This window comes from Schistocerca cancellata, chromosome 1, assembly GCF_023864275.1.
Source record: "Schistocerca cancellata isolate TAMUIC-IGC-003103 chromosome 1, iqSchCanc2.1, whole genome shotgun sequence".
Taxonomy (NCBI): Eukaryota; Metazoa; Arthropoda; class Insecta; order Orthoptera; family Acrididae; genus Schistocerca; species Schistocerca cancellata.
In genome coordinates, this window is record NC_064626.1 from 305,563,055 (window position 1) to 305,585,170 (window position 22,116).

General features: G+C 41.1%; 1 protein-coding gene across 1 annotated transcript in view; it reads right to left on the minus strand.

The window, feature by feature from the left end:
- LOC126172625 (Hermansky-Pudlak syndrome 1 protein homolog) overlaps positions 1 to 22,116 on the minus strand; it is a 161,061-nt gene that overhangs the window by 18,079 nt on the left and 120,866 nt on the right. The window contains exon 9 of the mRNA XM_049920897.1: positions 8,860 to 8,945. Within this exon, the coding sequence (XP_049776854.1) occupies positions 8,860 to 8,945 (86 nt within the window). The remainder of the gene's footprint in view (positions 1 to 8,859; positions 8,946 to 22,116) is intronic.

Sequence of the window (22,116 nt, forward strand, 5' to 3'; positions counted from 1 at the left end):
TTAGGACATCATCAGTATCTTCATTTGCAATTTGGATTGAAAAACGCATCAGCCACTTTTGAGTACCACAATAAGAGGTACTGCGAGGACTTAAACCTACACAATGTATGGTGTATATAAAGGTGTGTTTAAGGAGCTGCACACTGTGCACCCAACACTCAGTTTAGAAAAGAGTCACTTCACACTAGTAGCAGTACAGCATTTAGGACACATTTTGAGGGAGTCCAGAGTACCCCAAGTTAATAAAAGCAATAAAGGATTTTCCAGCACTATGTACAGTAATACAGTTGCAGTCTTTCTTCAACCTGGCAAATTATTTTCAAAAGTTTGTACCAAAATTTGCAGAAATATTACAGCCGCTTACTCATCTATTAAAGGAACAAGTGAAGTTTACTGGTAAGCAGAATGCGAACATATGTTCTGTCAGCTGAAAGAATAGTTAACTACTGGCTGAATACTAGTTTTCCCAAATTATGCGAAGGCATTTGTGTCATCCTGTAATGTGAGCAATCATGCACTCAGCTGTATATTAAATGGGGCAAAAATTGGGAACTTTAAAGTGTGTGGGACCAGTACCAAATAGGACTAACGGGAGAAATATGACAATGTTTGGTTTGTGGGATGCTCAACTGCGCAGTCATCAGCGCCCGTACAAAGTCCCAATTTTTTCAGAGTCCAATTTTTACACATTCTGATTGAGCAACTGTCACGAATGATGACAACGATGATGAAATGATGAGGAAAACATAAACACCCAGTCACCGGGCAGAGAAAATCCCCAACCCATCCGGGAATTGAACCCGGGACCCAGTGATCCAGTGGCAGCAACGCTATCCACTAGACCACAAGCTGCGGACAACAAGAGAAATAGAATGTATACAAGGAAGAGCAGCTCTAATGGTCACAGGTCTGTTTGACCTGTGGGAGAGTGTCACAGAGATGCTAGAGAAACTGAACTGTGAGATTCTTGAAGACAGCCATAGTCTATCCCGACAAAGTTTGAAGAATCTGCATTAAATTATTATTCTAGGAATATACTACAAGCCCCTGCTCATCGCTCACTTGGAGATCGTGGTGACAAGATTAGAATAATTATAGCACACACAGAGGCATTTAAACGATCATTATTCTCACGCTCTATATGTGAATGTAATGAAAAGAAACTCTAATAACTTGTACAATGGTATGTTCCCTTTGCCATGCACTTCACAATGGTTTTCAAGGTGTAAATGTAGATGCAGTAGTCAAGAAGTGGTCAGGGGAGAACATACGGTCGCTTCTGCCTCACAAGAGTTGATAAAAGAGGAAAAGAACTACTCAACATCAGAAAAAGAGAAGCTAAGTTAAATATACACCATAGCATATTTTAGGTGTTGTTTGTATGGGCAATAATTCAAGGTGATAATAGATCATGCTACGAAATGGCTATTTGGTTTAAAAGATTCATTGAGCTAGTTAATGCGCTGGATACTAAAACTCAATTAATTCAAGTTTGAGGTATTCATATGGAAATGCCAAAGGGCCGAGATGGAAAGATTGTGCAATATGGCAAATGGGTTCTACCTCTGCAGAGTGCCAGATGGTGCAAGCAGCTCATGCAGATTGTAAGCTATTCACAATGCAAGCACACCATGCACGATGGGGTGCTATGTAAACAGACAAAACTCTGATCTCATATTTTGGTATATTGGGAAATAAAGTGTTACAAAAGGCACTTGATCATGTGTTAGCAAGGCATGGAGTTATAGAAAAACATATGACGTGTAGTCAAACAATATTTGTGAAGAACACATAAAAGGGACACAGAATAGTATGTAGCAAACTGTGTTAACATGTTCACAAAAAACTGAATTATGTCATTAGCACATTCCGCTGCAAAGATTATCAGAGGTCAGCAAACTGTTTGAAATGATTGGTTCAGACATCTTAGGTCCTTTTGGGCACACACTGCATTGAAAAGTTAAGTGTTAACAATAACATATCATTTATCGCTCTTCATAGAAATGACAGCTACTCCAAATCAAACAAGCCGCAAGCCACGGTCAATAAAAGTTCAGTACTCAGAGATGAACAATAACATATCATTTATCACTCCTCATAGAAATGACAGCTACTCCAAATCAACAAGCCGCAAGCCACGATCAATAAGAGTTCAGTACTCAGAGATGCTGATAATGGAGGTACTAACTTTATGTCAGGACTCATAAAGCAACTTCGTTGTTTGGTGTGAATTCATAAATTAAGAACAAGTGTATTACACCTGCAAGCAAATGGTAGAACTGAAAAGGTTCACAGAATGATAGGGAAGGTGTTTAGTTACTGTCAGCAGTCATCATAATGACTGGAATACACAATTACCTTATATAGCAACAGCATACAATTCAAAAATTAACAGAAGTACTGGTCTATCACCTCACAAGGCAGTGTAAGGATGGAAGATGTCATCACTATTTGAGATAGAGAAACCCAGACTACATCAGTGCAGGATTAAGCAAATACTAGGGCTATAGAGCAGCAGAAGAGAAGGGGACAAAAGGATTGCCAAGTTGTCTACATAGTATGTTGGGCAATGGGTGGTGATGAGGAGCACTTTCACCCTAAAGGAGATCCACGCCAAGTTGTCAAGATGACCTCACTGGTAAATGTGATGTTACAGCTGCCTACTCGAGAACAGTCATCCATATTTTACCCTTTTCAGAACACGGTAGAGACTTAATCACTATTATTGGCACTGGTCTCCAACATGTGGAGGAGATAAAAAAAAAAGTGGGACAACAAAGTGAGCAGACCACACCCACGCAGTCTGCAAGTACCTTGCTGTATGCACAAAGGTCAGGAGATAGGCTGCCTCAGGGAAGAGAGAAGGGTCATTAGAGTTCCCCAGCTTTAAGTAACACTACCAATGGATATAGCTGTAAGGAGTATCATGCTATCGGTGCTGCTGCACTTCTGCGCAATCATGAAGTGATGAGTTCTCTGCAGGTGCAATCACTAGTGGACTCTGAAACTGGCATACAACACCTGGGCATTAAAAAATGAGGTTTGGAGCTTGTACAAAGCTTTTGTGGAGATCTATCAGGCAGTTAGGGAGAAGAGGGTGTTGCACAAAGTGTGGGAGGAATATTATAGGCCACTTACTACCCATATGGACAATTACAGCAGACTATGGATTTAGTGCTGCACATTGTGAGAAGGTGTAAATGGATTCGGATACATGATGGATGAAGATTGTTGAAAACTCTCTTTGGAACAGCTGATGCTGCGGATATTAGGCACATGAACAATATGTTAGGGCATTTGGAAGCAGAAGCAAAGGGCAATAGGATTCTGGCTGAATGGAATACAATCCAGCAGGCTAATCTGGAATAGGAAGTGTAAAATAACTCTAGGTTACCACAAGGCTTAACTGTGGAGCTGACTCACTAAGTTAAGAGGACATCCAATGTGGTGAATCACAGTTTGGGTATTGTACAAACATAACTACACCTGTTAAACACACATTTGGCCCTGGCAAGACTTTAGTGCATCCTCACTGACAGTATGGGAGGCATTTGAAAAGAAGTAGCATATTTACAGGCAGCCTTACACCACACAGTATGAGAGCAGCTAATTTCAACTCTAATATCACTGTGACAGTTTCTTGTAGGGCTAAACCAGTCACAGGCAGAGGTACAAACATGCTGGAACTAACTGCGTATCCATAGGAAAACATGCTGTAGCTCTACTGCAATTTCACAGCAGTAGAGGTAAGCACTGACCACACCACATTCCACATAATAGTACTGTTACCAGTTGCAGGCACTAATGGCAGGCATAAATGCTATGTGATATATCCATATCCAGTAAAATGGGAGACTTTAGGAAAATTTTTATGTCCCTCAACAAAGGAGATTCTGTTGGGAAGACTGACACATAGATGGCTGCAGAAGAATTGCATGGGTGCCAGAGGGAGGTTAAAGTACAGCTCTCTTCGATGGTCCATACTGTCACAGAAGATGTGAAACAGAATGACTCCTCGGAAAAAGAAACACAGGTGGGTACCCATGGAACATCCTTGCAACCCATGCAAGTTTTCAGAAAGTAGGTTTCCCTGGATTACTCAGTGTATGACTCAGTCATAGCAATCACCAAGTGCTATGAACAGGAAAGCTCATGAGAAACAAAAAACTAGAATAACAGAAAAGTGAGATATTGTTAAATGGGACTCAGTGTGACATTGGAGGACTGACTTTTTGGCTTCCAGCAACAACAGGGATTAAGGCTCTGAACTATTGTATCCTCTGCTATTTCTAACCAGCATTTCTTTTAATAGCTTGCCATCGAAGAACTTAACCTATCTGGATGCTACCTTTGACTCCCCTATACTTAGTTCCTCAACAAGCTGTTAGCAGCACAGGATCGCCACATCAGCACGGAGCAGTAGGCTTAGTTCCAGAATATGCTTTAATATTGCAGCAGCTAGCACTAAGCCAGGGCCATGTGAATTTCATCTTCGGAAATTTTCTCAATCTTGATCGTCGCTTATGTGCCCTTTGTCCACCACTGTCAGAAAGCTGTCCACCCAGTTGACAGCCCAATCCATTACCTCATAATCTGGTGGACTGACCATTAGGTTTAACTGAAGTGCCGGAACATTCTGCGTGTACCAGTCACCATACACCATGTTATGGTGCATGAGAAGAAGAAGAAGAAAATGTACAACACGTGAAGACTGGTGTGAGGGAGAGTGAATTGCACGGGCAGAGGGAAAACTGGCGAGACAGTAGTACCATGTTGTTTTAGTAGTTGACAGGTTCAATACAGCCTGCAATTTGGAGTCCTGAATTCAACCAGCCAAGAGGTATGCCAGCCAGACACCAATATAATTCTGTAATTGGGCACTGCAACCGCAATGTGGCTTTCTACTACCAGTGTTGGGCTAGACTGCTACATGGTGCAACACAACGTTTCACTTCCACAGACAGCTATGCAACTGGATCACAACACTGTCATAATACACTCCTGGAAATTGAAATAAGAACACCGTGAATTCATTGTCCCAGGAAGGGGAAACTTTATTGACACATTCCTGGGGTCAGATACATCACATGATCACACTGACAGAACCACAGGCACATAGACACAGGCAACAGAGCATGCACAATGTCGGCACTAGTACAGTGTATATCCACCTTTCGCAGCAATGCAGGCTGCTATTCTCCCATGGAGACGATCGTAGAGATGCTGAATGTAGTCCTGTGGAACAGCTTGCCATGCCATTTCCACCTGGCGCCTCAGTTGGACCAGCGTTCGTGCTGGACGTACAGACCGCGTGAGATGACGCTTCATCCAGTCCCAAACATGCTCAATGGGGGACAGATCCGGAGATCTTGCTGGCCAGGGTAGTTGACTTACACCTTCTAGAGCACGTTGGGTGGCACGGGATACATGCGGACGTGCGTTGTCCTGTTGGAACAGCAAGTTCCCTTGCCGGTCTAGGAATGGTAGAACGATGGGTTCGATGACGGTTTGGATGTACCGTGCACTATTCAGTGTCCCCTCGACGATCACCAGTGGTGTACGGCCAGTGTAGGAGATTGCTCCCCACACCATGACGCCGGGTGTTGGCCCTATGTGCCTCGGTCATATGCAGTCCTGATTGTGGCGCTCACCTGCACGGTGCCAAACACGCATACGACCATCATTGGCACCAAGGCAGAAGCGACTCTCATCGCTGAAGACGACACATCTCCATTCGTCCCTCCATTCACGCCTTTCGCGACACCACTGGAAGCGGGCTGCACGATGTTGGGGCGTGAGCGGAAGACAGCCTAACGGTGTGCGGGACTGTAGCCCAGCTTCATGGAGACGGTTGTGAATGGTCCTCGCCGATACCCCAGGAGCAACAGTGCCCTAATTTGCTGGGAAGTGGCGGTGCGGTCCCCTACGGCACTGCGTAGGATCCTACAGTCTTGGCGTGCATCCGTGCGTCGCTGCGGTCCGGTCCCAGGTCGACGGGCACGTGCACCTTCCGCCGACCACTGGCGACAACATCGATGTACTGTGAAGACCTCACGCCCCACGTGTTGAGCAATTCGGCGGTACGTCCACCCGGCCACCCGCATGCCCACTATATGCCCTCGCTCTAAGTCCGTCAACTGCACATACGGTTCACGTCCACGCTGTCGCGGCATGCTACCAGTGTTAAAGACTGCGATGGAGCTCCGTATGCCACGGCAAACTGGCTGACACTGACGGCGGCGGTGCACAAATGCTGCGCAGCTAGTGCCATTCGACGGCCAACACCGCGGTTCCTGGTGTGTCCGCTGTGCCGTGCGTGTGATCATTGCTTGTACAGCCCTCTCGCAGTGTCCGGAGCAAGTATGGTGGGTCTGACACACCGGTGTCAATGTGTTCTTTTTTCCATTTCCAGGAGTGTACACCCAGGTGAAGAGAGAATAAATGCTCCCTGCTCAGGCGGTAGCAGGATTCCTTTGGTACCATGCATTCAACCAGCACAGCCTTTGCTTAGATCACTAGTCAAATGTGCAGCTCACCTACTACAGCCACAATGAGCAGCATCAGCAACTTGGCAAAGTGGCTGATCTATGAGCCATCAGCTAGCCATGATGGTTCCATGCTTCAAACTGGATCTACTGAGCCAAGGTCACCCCATGGATGTCATCATCACACACTGTAGCCGGTCTACGAGGCTCCTGGGTTTGACTTACAGTTCCAGCATGTTCCCACCAGCTGCACAGGGCGGTGTGCAGTGTTCACTGAATGCCAGCCCAGCTGCGATGTCATGAAGATGACACCTGATTTCTGTCAGCAAGAGGACCATCACCACCAGCTGCTGTAATGCTGCTGCAGCACTGTATAGAGCCAGTATATGCTTCTCGCTGCCTTCTAGCCTTGTGTGGCTCCTCGACTGCTATCATCAGAGTGCTGTATGAAAAGTAACAAATGATAAAGTATATCCCTCTTAAGAGAGCATTTTCGACTCTGTGCTCGCCGCCACGGTACTGGAGAATCCATCTGACTGCTTCCTGCAAATTATCATGACAATCAAGAGGCAACACTGGTGCCAGCCAAATGTAATGGTTCTTCATATAATAGATTTTAGGCCTACAAAAGGATAGAAATAGCTGAGGTAATAATTATGAAGTAATTTCTATCCTCTAATTTTGTGTGATCTTCCACAACAGATAGTTCTCAATAACAGGAGCAATTTGTAAAGATCAAAGTCCCCATGAATAGTGTTAGTTAAAATCCACATTACAATTACAAAGAGAGTCACAATTCATTAATCTGAACAGTTGTCTGAAGCAGACAACAACATTTAGCTAATTAGTCTCTGCACTATGCAAGCATGCTCTGTTCTCCAACAATTATTTCTGTTTAGTAGGTGATGAGAGCAATCTATTATTTAAAGTGATGAATTGAAGTCTTTATATCACAGAAGTTCAGTTTTGCAAACTTTAACCAACACTTATGAAAAGTTGGCATATTTCTGTCTTTTCATTTCAGTAATAACAGTCCAGCAACTGAATTACGTGCACACTGTCATACTTGTACCAAAATGATGATATTTTTTTTTTTTTGGGGGGGGGGGGGGGGTCAACTTTAACTTGCTAATAATGTGATGTAATAATGCACTGTATAATTGAAGCACTTGAGTGGTCAAAAGGCAGACAAACACTGAAAACATAGCTGACCTTTCGGACAGTGTAACTCTCTCTCTCTCTCTCTCTCTCTCTCTCTCTCTCTCTCTCTCTCTGTGTGTGTGTGTGTGTGTGTGTGTGTGTGCCCTATTAATGCCTCACTTAGATACTGAGTAGTTATTTTACCATTTGCATTAGTTGTACTCCGCCCAGGACTTTTCAGTATAATTTTAAATGCATGACGCGAGGTACTTCAGTGAAAAATCTTGGTCATAAGCTAACATGCAGTTAGTATAAAAATGCATGCTTGTTCAGATTAGCCTAATTATTTATAGCTGTACAATGTATATGTCAATGTATGTACCCTCAATATTTTCCACTAATTTCCCAATCACGGGCATCCTGGAGAAGCAATAAGTGTACATATAATTTAATTTGTTAAAACAATATTTGTTTAACTTATTTAACTAATTCTTTATGAAACAAAAATGACTTTTTTCATTGTTTGTCTTTATCATCGCTATCTTCTTCTTCTTTTTCATCTTCATCAATAAGGACACTATATACTGCAGGGATTCTTAGTCTCAAAATAACAAAAGCTCATTTTCTAATGCAACTCATGCAACATACTTCCAGCATTAAACATTTTGCATAATAATTACACCATTGAAGTACGTGGGGTACCAGCAACACTTCTCGTCATTTAGCATCCACAAATTAACCAGAAAACACGAAGAAGTTTGCTGTGCACTATAGATCATCCTTCACAAACCTTACAATAATTTGCAAAGTACATATGTGTAAGTAGAAGGAGAAGTTAATCCAATTTATAGACAAGCTGTCCATTACCACTTTTCCATTTGTTAACACTTCATACCTTGGCTTAATGGACCCTTGTCTTTAATTATTTTTTGCCAGCTCCCTAAATGTTTTACTCCGTCCATTTTCTCTCTACCTCCACAAGAAGGAACTTGCTGGGTGTAAAACCTTCAATCTCAATGTTTACTTCTGAGTGTAAATACTTCACTTCTTTTCAACAAATATATTTTTCTTTGATCATTATCACAATGGAAGTTTCTGTGTTCAACTTATCTTTTCATCCTATACAAAATAGCTTTAAGGTTACAGCTTTGTAGCACATTGTATATATAAGAACAGCAGCAGAATGGTAACTCTGTGAACAATTGAAGGATATAAACTGTCAGATGAGACTTACTTGTAAAAATCTCCACATAGCACTCCTGGTACTGGAAGTGATTTCAGAGCTGATGGTTGGAAACTTTTTGGTTTCAGAGGAGCTCCCTTAAACAAAATTACCAAATGTTACACTTGATATGAGACAATGATTATTTAATGCAAGACAAAGAAAGAACACACAGAACTGAGAGCTAATTTACAACATCTGCAAAATAAATTATAGAGCTCGAAGCATATTCATTTGTGAAGTTACAAATCTTGGATGCTTCAGCAACAGATGTAAATTTCTATTTCTATTTCTATTTCTTGCACAATGGAGGACTGTGTAAATTCTCTGTGAACGAACAGAGATTAGATTAGATTAGTTTTTCGTTTCATAGATCCATGCTGAGGAGATCCTCGTGGATGTGGAACATGTCAACTTCTTTTTTTTATTATTATTATTTTTAAAAATTTTTTTTAGCTGAAATAACAATACTAATAGTATGAATATATACAATACATCATTTGTTTCTATTAAAAAATTCGTCAATGGAGTAGAAGGAGTTGGCCACTAGTAAGTCTTTCAGGATCCTTTTAAATTGATTTTTATTTGTAACTAAATTTTTTATATTTGCTGGCAAATTATTGAAGATGAGTGTTCCTGAGTAGTGGACCCCTTTTTGAACTAAAGTAAGTGCTTTTAAGTCTTTGTGCAGATCATTTTTGTTCCTGGTATTGTATGTGTGAACTGAGCTGTTTGTTGGAAAAAGAGACATATTATTTAGGACAAATTTCATTAAGGAGTAAATATACTGAGAGGCAGTGGTTAGTATACCCAGTTCTTTGAAGAGGTTTCTACATGACGACCATGAATTTACTCCATAAATAATACATATTACACGCTTTTGGACTCTGAAAACTTTTGTTTGACTTGAAGAGTTACCCCAAAATATTATACCATATGACATTATGGAATGAAAGTAGGCAAAGTATGCAAGCTTTTTCATTTTTATGTTGCCTATGTCTGCTAACACTCGAATTGCAAATACAGATTTGTTAAGGCGTTTCTGCAGTTCTGTGGTGTGCTCCTCCCAACTGAATTTATTATCAAGTTGTAATCCCAGGAATTTAAGACTGTCAATCTCTTCTATCTGCTCTTCTTCATACTTTATGCATAACTGGTTGGAAACCTCTTACAGGTTCTGAATTGCATGTAGTGAGTCTTTTCAATGAGTTGGCTTTAAACCATTTATTAATATCCATGAAAATATCATTAGCAGATCTTTCTAGAACTACACTCGACATACTATTTATTGCAATACTTGTGTCATCTGCAAACAAAACGAACTCTGCTTCTGGCAGTGTAACTGATGAGAGATCATTAATGTACACAAGACAAAGCAATGGCCCTAAGGTGGATCCTTGTGGGACACCACATGTAATTTCTTCCCATTCTGATGATGACTGATGACTTAATTCACTAGTCCCTTGTACTGACACCCTTTGTTTCCTGTTAGCTAGGTATGACTTGAACCATTTTGCAGCACTGCCCATGACACCATAGAATTCTAATTTATTTAAAAGGATGTTGTGGTTCACACAATCAAATGCCTTTGACAAATCACAGAAAATACCTCCTGCTTGTAATTTGTTATTTAATGAATTAAGTACATTTTCACTGTAGGTGTAAATAGCCTTCTCGATATCAGAACCCTTCAGAAATCCAAACTGTGTTCTTGATAATATGTTATTTGTGATCAGATGGTTGAGAAGCTGCCTGTACATTACTTTTTCTAAAATTTTTGAGAATGCTGGCAAAAGTGAAATCGGTCTGTAGTTTGATGGTATCTCTTTATACCCTTTCTTGAATAGAGGCTTAACATCTGCATATTTTAGCCAGTCAGGAAATGTCCCAGTTATAATTGACTGGTTACACAAGTAACTTAGAATTGTACTAAACTCACAAGAACATGCCTTAATTAACTTTGTTGATATTTCATCGTAACCACTAGAATGCTTTGTTTTCAAAGATTTTATTATGGAAGTTATTTCTTTTGGTGAAGTGAGTGACATATTCATGTAGCTGAAGCTATTTGTAAAGGCTAGTTTCAGATATTCAAGGGCATTATTTACTGATCCTGACAATCCCAGTAGTTGTTAAGTTCTTGGCGACTTCTACTTATCGCTCTTCACTATTACTCCTACTTATTGCTCTTCACTTCCACTGACTGATGCTCTAACTGAACAGCACCAAAATTGAATAGAATGAATTCAATTAAGGAAGACAATGGTTTGGCATCCAATGGATAAATTAATTAGAGATGCAGCAAAAACTCAGATAAACCAAGGACGAGCAAATAATAAGGTGCGATCTTTTCAAAGGAAGCATCCTGGTATCAGGCATCTCAGCCCAGGGAAACTGTGGAAAACCTCAATCTTGATGTGTGACAAATATTTGAATGCAATTCTAGTGACTTAAGTATGCATCACCTCACTCATTCAAGAGTAATGGGGAGGAAAAGTACACCGAATCATTATACAAATTCTGAATAGCAGCCTAGTAACTTTGAAAGCCCTCAAGAGAGCATGGAACTGGACTTTGGCTACCAGTCATAGCACCAGCCACTAGAGTTAGCTTCGCCTGCTGCAGCACTGTACACTATTCTGGCGGCCAATTAGAGCTTGTGGCTGCCCTATAAGTGCCATTACAGCACGACCTGGGATTCAGTAGTGTATTAGCTTCACTATTGTCTCACTGTGCAAACAGACTGTTGGTTCTTTGTCTCCCCTTTCATAACATCTCAGGTTTTATCCCTCTGGATTATTCATTGGACTTTTTAGCTGTAGTGCCATCTCCACATGTTCGTGTTCTCACTGATTGTCTTTTCTGTTCGTTCTGTCACTAAATTTTGACGGACTCAGATGTGTGAGCTCAATCTCATCACTTTTTCTTTTGAGTCATTGCCAACATTCAGTCCAATCTCAGTCACAATAATTGGTGACAAGGTAGGAGATTGGCAAAATACCATGGAATAAAAGTTAGTGAAACTTTTGGAACAGCAACAGCTACCACTGGAGCAGCACTGCAACAGCAGTTTCACCAACAACAATGATAACACTAGCAGCAAAATGGGTTCCTTCATCTAGAAATTCGGCTTCTGAAGGATCAACTGCATATACAGCTTACAACCCAAAACAGGCAGTGATCACTTCTGACCCACAGAGAGGTCCATCTATGTTTCTGCCATTTAATGATGAGATGACTGGGACACATATATACAGCAGCTGCAACGGTACTTCACTGCCTTTCATATCAGATATAATAGTCTCCAACGGTCACTCTTCCTTGCTTGGCCTCCTCCACCGCAGTTTTTTAAGAACTTGGCTCCTCTCTCAAATTCTGTCACCTTCAAAATCTGAGGAATGTGTATGTTAATTTCAAATTATTATCTGTAAGGATTCCATGTGGGTGCATCAGGACTTGAATTTCATCAGAACCATAAAAAACCCAATCAGTTGTACCATTCCTGGGTGACTGATTTACAACGATTATGTCGCTTGTGTTAATGTAGCATGTAAACCCTCACACACACACTTCAGAGGCGTAGTTGTCCAACTGGCTCCTGATCTGGAGTACGTGCATCAGCCCTTATACAGAACCAACACCATGGGAAGATATTTTGACAATTGCACACTTTTTCAAAATTGCACTGGCAGCAAATGAGAAATTCATGGCCTGACTGCCAATAGCATTGGTCCAGATGCTACATTGCACCCAAAAAACTTGGAATACTTGTAAACCAGTTCCTCATGTTGACATTTAATAATACCATGTATCAATGTTGCCTTGAACAGCCAATCGTATCATGTAAGCATATGCTGTGGAAACTTCTGTCTTGCCCCGACTGCTCCGTAACGCACCCACATGCTGAGTGTCTGATCAATAGGCACACTGCTCCTGTTGTGGAAAAGATGGGTGTGTCTGATCAATCTGTCATAGACAGTCCGGATGATCAAATCCATTTCCCTGGATGCATCAAAGGACAATAGCCAGGCAATTCTTTCACTAATAAGCAATTTATAAACCTCGCAATGGGGAAAGAAGATTTCTGTTTCCAGTTGAATGAAGAGGCAACATGTACTTTGGTAAACCTCCAAATGTAAGCTCACCTAGGTTCTCCAGAGCTATCCCCGCCATCCAGTATGTGGGTAGCATATGGTGGCAGTTCAGTTTTCATCACCCCAGCCTACAAGGAAGTTGTATGACTGATAATGCTATTTGTTGTTGATAGTAGTAAATCAGCCAGAAACACCTTCAGTCTGTGTGCCTTCTCCCTGTTTGGATTCAGGTCATATCTAATAGGGTTCCCTTCCAGGGACTTCATGTCCTCTGCACCCCATTCATACCTATGTTGGAACTTGGTCTGGGATGTTGTTGTTGTTGTGGTGGTCTTCAGTCCTGAGACTGGTTTGATGCAGCTCTCCATGCTACTCTATCTTGTGCAAGCTTCTTCATCTCCCAGTACCTACTGCAACCTACATCCTTCTGAATTTGCTTAGTGTATTCATCTCTCGGTCTCCCCCTACGATTTTTACCCTCCGCACTGCCCTCCAATACTAAATTGGTGATCCGTTGATGCCTCAGAACATGTCCTACCAACCGATCCCTTCTTGTGGTCAAGTTGTGCCACAAACTTCTCTTCTCCCCAATCCTATTCAATACTTCCTCATTAGTTATGTGATCTACTCATCTAATCTTCAGCATTCTTCTGTAGCACCACATTTCAAAAGCTTCTACTCTCTTCTTGTCCAAACTATTTATTGTCCATGTTTCACTTCCATACATGGTTACACTCCATACAAATCTATACTCGATGATGACAAATTTCTCTTCTTCAGAAACGCTTTCCTTGCCATTGCCAGTCTACATTTTATATCCTCTCTACTTCGACCATCATCAGTTATTTTGCTCCCCAAATAGCAAAACTCCTTTACTACTTGAAGTGTCTCATTTCCTAATCTAATTCCCTCAGCATCACCCGACTTAATTCGACTACATTCCATTATCCTCGTTTTGCTTTTGTTGATGTTCATCTTATATCCTCCTTTCAAGACACTATCCATTCCGTTCAACTGCTCTTCCAAGTCCTTTGCTGTCTCTGACAGAATTACAATGTCATCGGCGGACCTCAAAGTTTTTATTCTTCTCCTTGGATTTTAATACCTACTCCGAATTTTTCTTTTGTTTCCTTCACTGCTTGCTAAATATACAGATTGAATAACATCGGGGAGAGACTACAACCGTGTCTCACTCCCTTCCCAACCACTGCTTCCCTTTCATGTCCCTTGACTCTTATAACTGCCATCTGGTTTCTGTACAAATTGTAAATAGCCTTTCGCTCCCTGTATTTTACCCCTGCCACCTTTAGAATTTGAAAGAGAGTATTCCCGTCAACATTGTCAAAAGCTTTCTCTAAGTCTACAAATGCTAGAAATGTAGGTCATTCCACCAGGAAGGAGGTACACGGCTTGTGTTGTCTGTAGTTCAACCGTATCTAGACGGTCAATACCATGGTTTGATTGCATCCGCATTGTTACTTTGTGCCAGGAAGGGCTCTCAACAAGGGCAGTATCCATGCGTCTCAGAGTGAACCAAAGCGATGTTGTTCAGACATGGAGGAGATACAGAGAGACAGGAACTGTCAATGACATGCCTCGCTCAGGCCACTCAAGGGCTACTCCTGCAGTGGATGACCGCTGCCTAAGAATCATGGCTCGGAGGAACACTGACAGCAACACCACCATGTTGAATAATGCTTTCGTGCAACCACAGGACGTCGTGTTATGACTTAAACTGTGCGCCATAGGCTGCCTGATGCGCAACTTCACTCCCGACATCCATGCCGAGGTCCGCCTTTGCAACCATGACACCATGCAGCACAGTACAGATGGGCCCAACAACATGCCAAATGGACCGCTCAAGATTGGAATCACGTTCTCTTCACTGATGAGTGTCGTATATGCCTTCAACCAGACAATCGTCGGAGACGTGTTTGGAGGCAATCTGAACATGCTGAACGGCTTAGATGCAATGTCCAGCAAGTGCAGCAAAGTGGCGGTTCCCTGCTGCTTTGGGGTGGCAGTATGTGGCACCAATGTATGCGCTGGTGGTCATGAAAGGTGCTGTAACGGTTTTACGATATGTGAATGCCATGCTCTGACCGATCGTGCACCCATATCGACAGCATATTGGCAAGGCATTCGTATTCATGGATGACAATTCACGTCCCCATCATGCACATCTTGTGAATAACTTCCTTCAGGATAACGACATTGCTCGACTAGAGTGGCCAGCGTGTTCTCTAGACATGAACCCTACTGAACATGCCTGGGATAGATTGAAAAGGGCTGTTTATAGATGACGTGATCCACAAACCACTCTGAGGGATCTACACCGAATAGTCATTGAGGAGTGGGACAATCTGGACCAACAGTGCCTTGATGAACTTGTGGATAGTATGCCACTATGAATACAGTCATGCATCACTGCAGGACGACGTGCTACTGGGTATTAGAGGTATCGATGTGTACAGCAATCTGGACCTCCACCTCTGAAGATCTCGCTGCATGGTGGTACAAAATGCAATGTGTAGTTTTCATGAGCAATAAAATGGGCGGAAATGATGTTTATGTTGAACTCTATTCCAATTTTCTGTACAGGTTCTGGAACTCTTGGAACCGAGGTGATGCAAAACTTTTTTTGATGTATGTACATCGGTACTACATTCACACACATATTTATACACATTTCTATCCTCTGGACTTATGCTGACTTTGATTATCTATTTGATTCATGATATTGATGTTTGATGATATGAGGTACAATAATTTGCTTAATACACTTTACTTTGATGATTTTTCTGAGATTTAGTTTGATCAAACCTCGGGGGGGGGGGGGGGGGGGGGGGGGTGTACACACTCTTTGTGTACCATGTGTCTAGCAATCATAAAGACCCCAGCTGATGTAGTATCTGCTTCAACATCTTTATACTTGGGAACTACATTCCTTATTTGCACCATTTACGCTTAGTTTCTTGTCACAAGTTTAAATTAGGTCTTGGTATATGAAGTGCTTCACTGATTTGAAAATAGAAGGCATAATCCACATCACTTCAGGCAGGGGGGTTACCTTCATAGTCTCAGATGTTATTGAATTTAGCATATGTTAAAATGCAGGAGTAAGTAAGAAACATAATATTTTGTTTTCTCCAAGAAAATTCCTGCCCTGAGATACAGGCCTCCAAAGATGACACTGCGATCATCATTTTGAAGATGTTAATTTTGGAAAACATTTTTAAATGCTGTATCTCTGTAACAGTTCTAGATATTTTATTAGAGGTTTTTTATTTGGAAGATAATTGCTTTATGATTACAATGGCATCCTCTGTTTGGACATATCTGTCAAAGTTCTTTAACTTTCGCCTTCTGAATTTTTTTTTTATAATTTACAAAAAATTACAAAAATACCAATCCAGAAAAGTTAGAGTTTTTTGTTTTTTAGTACCATGTGATACTATATTGTCTGTAAAGGAGAATTTCCAGGTTTAAGTTGGACAGGTTTTATTTTTTAAACAAATCATTTTTTTTAACTTTCAAGGGTAATGTATGTCTTCACTGAAGCTGTTTCTTACTAATTTCTTTGTTACAATGTTTATTTCTATTGTCTTTGTTGCAGTTATTTCAAATGGCTCTGAGCACTATGGGACTAAACATCTGAGGTCATTGTCCCCTAGAACTTAGAACTATTTAAACCTAACTAACCTAAGGACTTCACACACACCTATACCTAAGGTAGGATTTGAACCTGCGACCATAGCAGTTGCGCAGTTCTGGACTGAAGCACCTAGAACCGCTTGGCCACAGTGGCCGGCTGCAGTTATTTCTTTCCACTTTCATTGTTGCAGACATTTCTTACACTTTGCTGTAGTTTCTTGTCAGTTTCTTCGTAATGGTAGTTCATTGTAGGTTTCTGTATTGTAGTTGTTCAGTGCTAATTTGTTTACTGAAGAGGCTTCTAAGAAATCTGAGACCATCCAGTGAGTGATATGTTTTCGTGAGAAATTTGCCAGTTGACACAGCTGCAGTGTGTTTTGTGTAAAGGACTGTCTGAAATGTCTTCTGACTGGGGCCACAGGAGAGTGAAGTGTGCTGACTATCTGCAAATCCATAAAAGAGTGATATATAAAACAAACAAAAAAACAGACTTTGTTCAGGGTGGGAATAAGTGTTCTTACTTGAAGACTCTGTTTCAAAGTGAAGATGTTTCCAGTGCCGACTTTTCGTGTTCTAAACGTTTTGACAGAATAACAAGCATGATAGTATTGGAACAAGGTGAAGCCTCCCATGGTGCAGATGATGCAGATTTTGCATCAATAGAGGAAGAATTAAATATCCTGAATCAATCAACTACAGAGGTAGGTGTTAGTCCTGTTAAGAAACCGTGGTCAATGAAGTTGAGTCATAAGCGAAATGCATCGAGAAAGGGCAGATAAATGACTAAAGCTATGGATGAATACACTACAGCAAAACTGACCATGCTCTTCAAAGTAGAAATTCAATCTTCAGAAGAAAATGAACCAAAACACTCTTGCCAGTAATTTTTCATAAATATCAATTCAGCTGTTGAAAATTGTGCATCCCACAGTGAAAATGTGCAAGTTTAACTATTATTCCAGAAACAATTTCAAAGAAAACAATTTTGAACGACATTCCATCAGTATCAAATTATATGGTACACAAATCAAGAAATGTGAGGTCTTTAAAAGGAGTCTTTGGAAGACCAGAACCCTATTATGGTAATCCTGTAGAAGCAGCTCAAGTTCAAATAGTGCAGTCATTTTATCTGGAAGATAAATGGGACTATTACCACCAGAGTGCCAACAAAAAAGACATTATAACTGTAACAGCTGAAGGGTAAAGACTGGTGAAAGTGAAGAGGTACATGACTCACAGATATTAAAGAAACTTTTGCAACTATACAACTTCATATATTGGAAGATCAAAATTTCCATACCCACCTAGAGATGTCTGTTTATGTGTGTACTGCACAAATTTTGAACTTTGGGTGGTAACTTTGAAGAACTTACTGGAGCACGTGACATATGACACCTTGGTTGGGCGTGTGAAGTCATTAGTAGTTTGTGATGTAAAGCAAGAGACTTGTTTGTTTCATGAATGTGGTGACTGCCGTGGAGAGGGAGAACTGTCTTTACAGACACATGGCCTGGAAGACGTAGTAGATAACTCTGCAGAAATTACATATGTGACATGGAAGGAAAATAAAGTAACTAAGAAAACTGTTGCCTTTGACACTTTCTTGATGAACCTGATACATCTACATCTACGTGATTACTCTGCTATTCGCAATAAAGGGCCTGGCAGAGGGTTCAATGAACCACCTTCAATGTGTCTCTCTATCGTTCCATTCTCGAACGGTGCACGGGAAAAAACAAGCACTTAAATTTTTCTGTGCGAGCCCTGATTTCTCTTATTTTATCATGATCATTTCTCCCTATGTAGGTGGGTGCCAACAGAATGTTTTCACAATCGGAGGAGAAAACTGGTGATTGAAATATCATGAGAAGATCCGATTGCAACAAAAAATGCCTTTGTTTTAATGATTGACAATCCAATTCATATATCATGTCTGTGGCAGTATCTCCCCTATTTTGTGATAATACAAAACGAGACACCTTTCTTTGTACTTTTTTTATGTCATACGGCAGTCCCACCCGATTCGGATCCCACACTGCACAGCAATACTCCAGAACAGGGTGCACAAGTGTGGTGTAGGCAGTCTCTTTGGTAGACCTCTTGCACCTTCTAAGTGTTCTGCCAATCAATCGCAGCCTTTGTTTGCTCTACCCACAACATTATCTATGTGATCGTTCCAATTAGGTTATTTTTAATTGTAATCCCTAGGTATTTAGTTGAATTTACAGCCTTCAGATTTGTGTGACTTACTGTGTAATCAAAATTTAGTAGATTTCTTTTAGTATTGATGTGAATAACTTCACACTTTTCTTTATTCAGGGTCAGTTGCCACTTTTCGCACCATACAGACATCTTATCTAAATCATTTTGCAATTTGTTTTGGTCATCTGATGACTTTACAAGACGGTAAATGACAGCACCATCTGCAAACAATCTAAGACGGCTACTCAGATTGTCTTCTATGTTGTTAATAAAGATCAGGAACAATAGAGGGCCTATAATACTTCCTTGAGTAACGCCGGATATTACTTCTGTTTTACTCCATGACTTTCCATCCATTACTACGAACTGTGACCTTTCTGACAAGAAATCATGAATCCAGTCGCACAACTGAGGCAATATTCCATACGCATGCAGTTTGGTTAGAAGACACTTGTGAAGAACGGTGTTGAAAGCCTTCTGGAAATCTAAAAACGTGGAATCAATTTGACATCCCCTGTCGACAGCACTCATTACTTCATAAATATAAAGAGCTAGTTGTGTTTCGCAAGAATGATATTTTCTGAATCCGTGCTGACTATGTGTCAATAAATCGATTTCTTTGAGATAATTCATACTGTTCGATTACAGTATGTTCCAAAACCCTACTGCAAATCGACGTTAGTGATATGGGCCCGTAATTCAATGGATTATTCTTACTTCCCGTTTTGAGTATTAGTGTGACTTGAGCAATTTTCCAGTCTTTAGGTATGGATCTTTCTGTGAGTGAGTGGTTGTGTATAACTGCTAAATATGGAGTTATTGCATCAGCATACTCTGAGGGGAACCTGACTGGCATACAATCTGGACCAGAAGCCTGCCTTTATTAAGTGATTTAAGCTGCTTTGTGACACCGAGGATATCTACTTCTATGTTTCTCATCTTGGCAGTTGTTCTTGATTGGAATCCAGGAACATTTACTTTGTCTTCTTTGGTAAAGGAGTTTTGGAAAACTGTGTTTAATAGCTCTGCTTTAGTGGCACTGTCATCAGTGACTTCACTGTTATTATTGCAGAGTGAAGGTATTGATTGCTTCTCGCCACTGGTGCGCTGTATGTATGACCAGAATCTCTTTGGGTTTTCTGCCAGATTTCCAGACAGAGTTTCATTATGGAAATTATTAGAAGCATCTCACATTGAAGAAAGTGCTATATTTCGAACTTCTTTCAAACTTTGCCAGTCTTGGGGATTTTGCGTTCTTTTAAATTTGCCATGCTTTTTTCACTGCTTCTGCAATAGCGATCTGATCCATTTTGTGTGCCATGGGGGATCAGTACCATCACTTATTAATTTATTTGGTATATATCTCCCAATTGCTGTCGATACTATTTCTTTGAAATCATTCCACAACTTTTCTACCCTTACATGATCAGATCAGAAGGAGTGAAGACTGCCTCTTAAAACGGCGTTAAGAGCATTTTTATCAGCTTTTTTAAGTAGATATACTTTGTGTTTCTTTTTGATGATTGTAGGTGTTATGGCATTCAGCCTAGCAGCAGCTGCCTTGTGGTCGCTAATCCCTGTATTCATCATGATACTCACTATTTGTCGAGGATTATTTGTTGCTAAGAGGTCAAGTATGCTTTCGCAACCATTTACACTTCGAGTGGGCTCATGAACTAATTGTTCAAAATAATTTTCTGAGAAAGCATTCAGTACAATTTCAGATGATGTTTTATGCCTGCCACCAGCTTCAAACGTATAATTTTTCCAGCACATCGACGGTAGATTGAAATCACCACAAACTATAACTGTATGAGTGGGGCACCTGTTTGAAATGAGACTCAAGTTTTCTTTGAACTGCTCAGCAACTATATCTTCTGAGTCAAATGAACTGGGGAGGCCCGACGATCGGGCCCTCAGAAAGTTTTTCGCTGCCTGCCAGGCTTTAGAATGACCTCCCACTCGACCATGGGTGACGGGTCAACCTCAGTGCGGGCAGTACCTGGGGCGGCCACGGCAGTGGACCGATTGGGGGACACGTGGGACATGCTTGACGTCCCTCGCATTCCCGCGTCTGACCCCCCACAGTGATTTCCCTTGGCAGCAGCCTCAAGCTGTGTGATGGAAGCCAACGCAGCCTGGAGCTGTAAGTGAAGGGTCGCCAACCCAGCTCGCATCTCTACACAGCAAATACAGTTCCTATCCATTACTGCAGTCACTCCTATTTGAAGCTCTTAAAAATATATAACAAATGATCAGTGTACTCGGCTTATTAGCAGCAGGATTTCGAAGTGCTGTTTCATTAACTGTCTAAACAACACTGAGCTACACTAACAAAAACAAACAAAAGCCTATACAATATGAGGGTCAATAACAACGGGGGTACTATATGCTACGCTGTTATTAAAATAAAAGCTTGTGCCTAGTAAGCACTCAAACATGCAATAAATTACAAAAATAATCTAGTAACTACACAGGTACCTGTAAATAAGTCGCTCCTGTTGGAAGCTCGTAAGAATATATAACAAACGAATGGTGTACTCGCCTTATTAGCAGCAGGAACATGAGGTACTCTGTCTCTGACAGTCTATCCGACAGTGAAAGCAGAAATACACCAGCATCTGAAGAAATTGCAACAACAACACATTGCAAATTTGAAAGGGTGTGTACAGGCTGAAGAACTATGTTTAGTGCTTCACTGTGATTCTGCTGAGAACAGGTCTGTAATTCTCCCATAAGTAGTACAAAGGTATCATTGGAGTAATGACCAGGTTTCAATTTTTAGAGGGGTGACACATTTTCAAAACAAAACCACAAGTGTTTCAGTTATAAGTGATGACACAGGATATGACTCAAGCACATGCTTTGCTAGCAATGCGAAAACTCTTCAACTGCAAACAGAGACAGAGAAGATGATCATTACTTCTGATGGTGCTACTGGTCATTTTAAAAGTCATTACCAGCTATTTGAACTGAGTAAGTCACTTGTGCCAAGTGACTGGGTATACAGTGCTACTGGTCACGGGAAGGGACCTCGTTATGGTGTAGGTGGCCTGCTGAAGCACCATGCTACAAAACAAAATCTTTCCAGACCAAATACAGCAGCAATTCAGAATGCTGGGGATTTTACAAGAGTCGTGAAATCTTGCACATCCACAGCCCTTATTCTTTTGTCCAAAGAGGAAACTGAAGAATTCTGTGAGCAGAAAAAAGACGAATGGTCCAAACAAACTACTCCTGTGAAAGGAGTTTAGCAGACACAGTTTTGGACTCAAAGTGGTGGACAAACTCATATTGCAAGTACTTTAAAGAGCAAGAA